This window comes from Eimeria maxima, genomic scaffold (assembly GCF_000499605.1).
Source record: "Eimeria maxima Weybridge genomic scaffold, Emw_scaff921, whole genome shotgun sequence".
NCBI classification, from domain to species: Eukaryota; Apicomplexa; class Conoidasida; order Eucoccidiorida; family Eimeriidae; genus Eimeria; species Eimeria maxima.
The window spans coordinates 1-7,626 of record NW_013564029.1 but is presented as its reverse complement, the minus strand read 5'-3'; the positions used below and the strand labels follow the sequence as shown (position 1 = coordinate 7,626).

The following is a 7,626-nucleotide window of genomic DNA, read 5'->3' as shown; positions in this document are numbered from 1 at the left end:
TGCAGGAGCAGCAGCAGCCACAGCGGCGGCCGCTGCTGCGGCTACTGCTGCGGCTGCTGCTGCGGCTACTGGTGGTGTATAAAAGGTACAAAAAGATGAATGTGAATGTTTATATTATTAGCTGTAGATGATAAATATATTCTTTTATTTTGCTATAAATAAATAAAGGATTAATTAATCCTTCTTATGATGCATTAATTAGGGTAATTTACCGTCGCTTACCGCCATTTTTCTTCAGCTTTCTTCTTTTTGCTTTCTTGAATAATTGGCAAAAAGTTGCAAAAGAAGGATTTATGAATAAACGGCTCATTCTTTTACATTTCTTTTAAAAATATACCGTAAAAGTTATATTAAAGGATTTATTTTACTCTTTTTTTCTTCTTTTTATTCATAAGAACACCCTTAATCGGCCTCTCCTTCCCCGCACACAACAGAGGCTGCTGCTGCATAACCTGCACCAATACACCCTATACACCGTAGCCTTTATGGTGTATATTATCGCCAATAAAGACAAATAAAGGACTTTTCTCTCTTATATAAAGGAAATTACCCCTTTATACAACAAACAGCTCCTATATAAGCCGCAAGCAGCAGCACGCAGCTACAAGCAGGCAGCTACCGCGTATACATACATACGCAGACGGACGCTGCTGCTGCTGCTGCTGCTGCCATCAAACTCAGCAGCAAGTGCTGTTGATATATAGGCAGCATTGGAGCTCCATTCGACGGCTGCTGTTGCTGTCGCTGCTGCTGCTGCAGCCGAAGATTCTTTCCTTAGGTAACGGATACACCTAGGTGGTGTATGAGGACCGTTGGCTTGTGCTTTCAAGTGTATCCACAGCTTGCTATTTGCTGCTGCTGCTGCTGCTGTGGTGTATATACACCTAAGCGGTCCTTCTGCAGGCAACTTACGGTTGCTTCGCTGCTGCAGCATTAAGGATTGCGAAGCAGAGGACCCGCAGCACCATCGAATACACCATCATCAGCAGTAGCAGCAGCAAAATCAACAGCAGCAGCGGCAGCAGCGGCAGCAGCGCTGACCTCGCATTTTTGCGGTGTCTGTCCACCGCGGAAAGATGGACGAGGGAGCCTTTGCCGCAGTGACAGCAGCACAACACCCTATCGTCCCTTTGTCCCCTGCAGCAGAAGGTCATTTAGTATCTGTACTGCAGCAGCAGCAGCAACACTTACGTCAGCAGCACCTGCAACAACAGCAGCAACAACAGCAACAGCAACAGCAGCAGCAGCAGCAACAGGAAGAAGTTTCCCTTGAGTTCTCTGAAGGAAAGTCCCTTAGTGGTACTTCCTATACAGACACATGGGCTGCTCTTGACTGCAGCAGCACACCTGTTGCTGCTGCAGCTGCTGCTGCTGCAGTTGCTGACGCGGTGCAGCAGGAACCTAAAAGCAACAACAGCAACAACAGCAGCAGTAACTGCAGCAGCAGCACCACCAAGGACCTTGGCTTCTCATATAACCTGCAGGAGCCTCCGGGTATGCAGTCCGTTGCTGCCATGAGGTCCCTGCTGCAGCAACAATTATTATTTATTTAGTTGCTGCTCCTTGCTGCACAGGTTAAATAATTCAGCAACAACAACAGCAGCAGCAGCAGCAGTTGTTGCTGCTGTTGCTGCTGCTTGCTGCACTTGCTGCTGCTGCATGCTGTACGTTGCTGCAACTCGAGCTTCGTGCTTGCTTTGCTTTGTACCCTGCAGCTCTTCTTCATAGGCTGGACGTGCCTCTTACTGACTGCAGCAGCAGCAGCAACAGCAGCAACAGCAGCAGCAACAGCAGCAGCAGCGGCTGCAGCTGCTTGCTCGAGCAGCAAAAGGAGCCACAATGCTCATCAAGCTGCACGACAGGTGTGTGTGCATAAAGTAACATTATATTCATACTTTTGTGTTGTTGCTGCTGCTGCTGTTGCTGCTGCTGCTGCTTAGCTGCTGCTTAGCAGGGCAGAGAGGGGGATATAAAGGGGGTGGGGCCTTTGTGCTACATACCTGTATGCATGCATGCATGCAATGCATGCATGCATATGCATTCCCCCCATGTATGCATGCATGCATGCATACATGCGTGCATGCATGCATGAATAATTTTTGGGGCTTTATTGCCTGAAGCTTCGATGGATGCTTTTTGGCAGGCCGAGCGGAAGCTGCGCAGCAGCAACAGCTGCTGATACCTGCTGCTGCAGCAGCAGCAGCAACTGCAGCAGGAGGAACTGCGGAAGGAGGAGCAGCTGAAGCAGCAGTAGACCATTCTTCTGCTGCTGCTGCTGCAGCAACCGCCGCCACCGCCCTTTGCTGCTCTACTGCCGACGCCATTAGCGCCGCTGCAGCACCTGCAGGTATATAATGAGGTGTATGTACACCTAAATTACTGTGTGTTGTGATTAAACCCCTGCATGCAGCAGCTGCTGCTGCAGCAGCAGCTGTTGCTGCTGCATGCATGCATGCATGCACTAACCTGTTGCTATATGAGCTGCAGACGCTGCTGCTGTGCTCGCTTTTTATGTATAGCTAGCTAGCTAGCTTTTTATCCCCTTCTTGTGCATGCAGCTACCTAGTAGCTAGGCAGCAGCTAGCTAGCTAGCTAGCTATGTGGCTAGTTAGCTAGCTAGTTAGCTAGCTATGTGTATAAAGCCGTGTGTTGGCTTGCTGCTGCTGCTGCTGCTGCTGCTGCTGCTGCCTAAGAAGTGCCTTCTTTGAGTCGCTTCTCTCTGCCTTGCAGCAACGACACCTCGACAGCTGCCAACTGCAGCAGAAGCAGCAGCTACTGCAGCAGGAGCAGCAGCAGGAGAAGGAGACGCTGCAGTAGGAGCAGCAGGAGAAGGAGAAGCTGCAGCAGGAGCAGCAGGAGAAGAAGAAGCTGCAGCAGGAGCAGCAGAAGAAGAAGGAGCTGCAGCAGAAGCAGCAGGAGAAGAAGCAGCAGCAGCAGAGAAGTCTTGGAGTCTTATATCTGCTGACGTTAGCTGTGCTGCTGACGAAGCTACCAGCAGCAGCAGCACATCTGCTGCTACAGCAGCAGCAGAAGCAGCAACAGCAACAGAAGGAGCAGCAACTGCAGCAGATAGTGTTGCTGAGCAAAGGTCTTCCTCTAGTCTACCAGAATGGGCTGAGGAAGACACAACAGCAGCAGCAGCAGCAGCAGCAGCAGCGTCTGCGCCTGCTGCTGTTTACAGTACAGAAGGAGCAACAGCAGCAGCTGCTGCTGTAGAAGATGGAGGAGACGCAGCGACTGGAGGAGCAGCACCAGCAGCAGCAGCATCTGCTGCTGCTGCTGCTGCTGCAGTAGAGAGACGAAGACATCACCGCAGCGGGAGAGCAGTGGGACGTTCGCGCAGCCATCGTCATCATCACCGTATTGCTGCTGCTGCTGCTGCTGCTGCAGCAGCAGCAGGTAGTGGTGGTGGTGGTGCTGCAGCACCAGGTGTATGTACAGCAGGAGAGAGCCGACGCAAAGCCGACGGTAGAACTCCTCCCTCATCAAGGAGAGGGAAGTCAAGAAGAAGAGCACATGGGAGGAGGCTGCAGCAGCTGCAGCAGCAGCAACAACAACAACAGCAGCAGCAGCAGCAGCAGCAGCCCATCAGGCTGACATCAGAAGTTCTTATGCAGCTAGAAACACGAACAACCAGTAGGACTATCGTCTATGTTCATGCATGCGTTTGCTGCTGTTGCTGCTGCTGCTGCTGTTGTTGCTGCTGCTGTTGTTGCAGGGATGTCTGGTTTGCTGCTGCAGGAGATGCTGTTGTGTGCATTTGTGTTTACTGCTGTTGTTGGCTTGTGTTGCTGCTGCTGCTGCGGCAGCAGTTGCTGCAGCACCTTTTGTTGCTGTTGCTTTGGCAGCAGCACGTTGTGTTGCTGCAGCAGCAGCAGCAGCAGCAGCGTCTTATGTAGCTGCTGCTTGAGCAGCAGCACGCTCTGTGTTGCTGCTGGTTTAGCTGCAGCACATCACATGTTGCTGCTGCTGCAGCAATTGCTGCTGTTTGCCACTTGTGCTGCTGCTGCCTGTCCTACAACTACTGCAATTATTGTTGCTGCTGCTGTTGTTGCTGCAGCTGTATGGTAATTGTATGGTTAAATATATGTTTGTGCATGCATGCATGCATGCAGGTATGGTTGAGTCATCAGCAGCAGGAGTTGCTGCTGCTGATGGCAGCAGTTCTTCGTTGTCTTTCTTTTGGTTAGTAAAAGAAAGGGCGGAGACATCACGCCAACAGCAGCAGCAGCAACAGCAACAGCAGCAGCAGCAGCAAGGAGACGTGACAAACCGGCGTAACAACAATAACAACAATAGCAGCAGCGCAGCAGCAGCAGCAACAACAGCAGCAGCAGCAGCAGCAGCAGCAGGAGAAGGAGGAGGAGTATCCCCATCATATAACCCCTTATTAGAATCATTACAATTAGGAGAAGAAATAAATATAAATAATAATAATAGGATAAGAAGAAGAAGAAGAAGCAGGAGCAGCAGCAGCAGCAATAGCAGCAACTGCAGCAGCGAAGTATCAACAAAAGGTACTGTAGATCATAAATGTCGTGATGATGATGTCTTAATAAATTTATGTCTAAATCCATCAGATCTATGGTATGGATTAACAAGACAGGATGGTACTCCTGTTGTCTTGCATGCAAGACCAAGAAGGAGAATGCAGCAGCAGCAGCAGCAGCAGCAGCAGCAGCAGCATGGGATGCAGCAGCAACAGGTGAGGGGTAATAATAATTATTATTATAATAGATTTTATTATAATCATAAATCTTTTCATAGATTAAGAAGACCTCCTCCTTCTGTTATGTTTATACAGCAGCAGCAGCAACAGCAATTACAACAATTACCTCCTGCTGCTGTTGCTGCTGTTATGGCACATAGGCAACAGCAGCAAGCTGCTGCTGCTGCTGCTGCTGCTGCTGCTGCTGCTGCTGCACATACACGCAGCATGCAACAACAGCAGCATTTACCAATGCAACATCATCATCATATGCATCCGCTTCTTACTACAGCGTCAGAGCTGCAGCAGCAACAGCAACAGCAACAGCAGCAGCAGCAGCAGCAACAGTTACAGCTGCAGCAACAACAAATCGCAAATTCATCAAGGATACAAGCAGCAGGAACAGCAGCAACTGCAGCAACTGCAGCAACTGCAACAGGATTGACGACTATCCAAGGTGAGAATACACAACAGCAGCAAATGCTGCAGCAGCAACTGCAGCAGCAGCAGCAGCAACTGCAACTGCAACTGCAGCAGCATAGGCACCATAGGAGACACCATCATCGCCACCGCAGTGTAAGAGACAGTTCTGCTGCTGCTGCTGCTGCTGCAGCAAGGAGACATACACCCCGTAGATCAGCAAGTCAGATGCTGCTGCCTACGCATACAGCTGATGCTGTCTCCCCTCCTGCTGCTGCTGCAGCTGCTGCTGCAGCAACAGGATTGCCGCAGCAGCAGATGCAGCAAATGCAGCTTCCGCAACAGCAGCAGCAAATGCTGCAACAGCGCCAAAGGGGCGCCGCTCCTCCACCGTGGCAGCAGCAGCAGCAGCTGCAGCAGCAGCAACAACAGCAGCAACTGCACCACCAGCTGCAGCAACCTGCACATCAACAGTTTGTGATGCCTATGCAGCAGCAGCAGCAGCAGCCGGCTCAACTCCAGATGCAGCAACAGCAGCAACAGCAGCAACAGCAGCAACTGCAGCAGCAGCTCTTGCTGCAGCAGCAGCAGCATCGGGATAGGAAGAGGAGACACAAGGAGCGTAAGAGAGGCAGGTCTTCTTCCTCTTCTGCTGCTGCTGCTGCTGCTGCACCAATGGTTGCGGGAGGTCTACTGCAGCCGCAGCAGCAACTGCAGCAACAGCAGGAATTATTTGCTGCAGCAACAGCAGCAGCAGCAACATCGAGGGATTGTAGACGCCATGAGAGGCGTCGCCGACATCACTCCAATGCAGCAGCAGCAACAGCAGCAATAGCAGCAGCAGCAGCAGAGCAGCAGGGGCAGGTCCCCACAGGTGCTCCTCTGCTGCAGCAGCAGCAGCGGTCGCGACAGTTGGATCGTATGATGTACGTACACCCAATTGAGCCTGCAGCAGCAGGCATAATCAGCAGCAACAACAGCAGCAGCAACAGCAGCAGCAGCAGCAGCAGCAGCAGGGTCCCCTCAAGAGCGCTGCCGACCAGCAGTGCGCAGCAGCAGGCGTCTCTTATAGGGGGGCCCTCTTGGGTACAGTCATCTGCTGCTGCTGCTGCTGCAGCAGGAGCAGCAGATGATATAGCTGCAGCAGATCCAGCTGCTGTCAGTAGTCATGCAGCAGGATGGGGTAGAGTACAGCAGCAACTGCAGCAGCAGCAGCAGCAGCAGCAGCAGCAGCAGCAAGCTGCAGATACGCCGCTATTTAGGCCCGCTAGGAGACCCCGCATCGAAGACGCAGTGTCCGATACCTTCCCCGCTGCTGCTGCTGCAGCAGCAGCAGCAGGAGGAGCAGCAGCAGCAGGGAATGGAGGATTTAAGTTACCTGCTCCTCTTGCATGCTTCCAGAAGGCAAGAAGGAGAGCAGCACGAAGGCAGCAAGCTGCTGCTGCTGTTGCTGCTGCTGCTGCTGGTCAGTCTGCAGCAGGGGGTCCTGCTGCAGTGTCTGCAGCAGGAACGAGGCCTCTTCCCCTCAACAGCAGCAGCAGCAGCAGCAGCTATGCACAGCAACCTGTTCTTGGTAGCTATAGCAGCAGCGCAGTGGCACAACGGGCACCTTGGCTACAGCAGCAGCAGCTGCAGCTGCAGCAGCAACCGCTGCAGCAGCAGCAGCAGCAGCAATTGCAGCAGCAACAACTGCAGCAACTGCAGCAGCAGCAGCAACAACCGCTCTCTCCTCCTGGTGTCTCCCGTGCGTTGCCTTCTTATGGCGATCTTGATGCAGCAGAGTGGCAGCAGCAGCAGCAGCAGCAGCAGCAGCAGCAGATGCTGCAGCAGCACCAGCAGCAGCGTCGTCGGCAGCACAGCAGCAGCGGCCCTTCATCGTTTATCCCGTCAGCAGCAGCAGTCGCAGCAGCAGGTGGGGCTTATATAGGAGATGCAGCAGCTGCAGCTGCAGCAGCAGCAGCAGGTGTGGGGCCGCTGCAGCAGCTGCAGCAGCTGCAGCAGCAGATAAAGGTACGACCGCAGCAAAGAAAGATGACAGCAAGAGAACGCGTACAGTGGCAGCTTGCTAGAAGCAGGGGGATGCTGTAGCTGCAGCAGCAGCAGCAAATGCAGCAGCAGCAGCAGCAGCAGCAGCAATAGGTGCAGCAGATGAGGCGGCTTTTGCAGGAGCAGTTGCTGCTGCAGTAGCAGTTTGTGCTGCAGCAGCAAAGCTGCAAAATAACGTGTAGCAAGTTTGCTGCAGCAGCAGCTGCTGCAGCAGCTGCAGCAGCAGCAAATAAATAGCTGCAGCAGCAGCAGCAAATGCTGCAGCTGTAGCAGCAGTAGAGGAGGACGATTGATTGGTTTAGAGACAAATATATTTGTGTCTCTCATTCTTTCTCCTTGCTGCTGCTGCTGCTGCTGCTGCTCCCGCTGCTGCTGCTGCTGCTGCTGCTTCTCTTTAGGGACCGTAGTAGTAGTATAAGGGTAGATAGGCAATGCTCATACAAATATATTAT

At 52.5% G+C, this 7,626-nt stretch overlaps 1 protein-coding gene across 1 annotated transcript; it reads left to right on the top strand.

The window, feature by feature from the left end:
* Positions 1-1,076: 1,076 nt before the first annotated feature.
* EMWEY_00045660 (hypothetical protein, conserved) lies at positions 1,077-7,216 on the top strand (the record flags this gene model as incomplete). The annotated part of the gene is made up of 7 exons (XM_013479127.1): positions 1,077-1,494; positions 1,716-1,862; positions 2,144-2,347; positions 2,731-3,636; positions 4,116-4,610; positions 5,001-5,165; positions 5,412-7,216. 7 exons carry the CDS (start codon positions 1,077-1,079, stop codon positions 7,214-7,216), a joined length of 4,140 nt encoding a protein of 1,379 aa, XP_013334581.1.
* Positions 7,217-7,626: the final 410 nt, after the last annotated feature.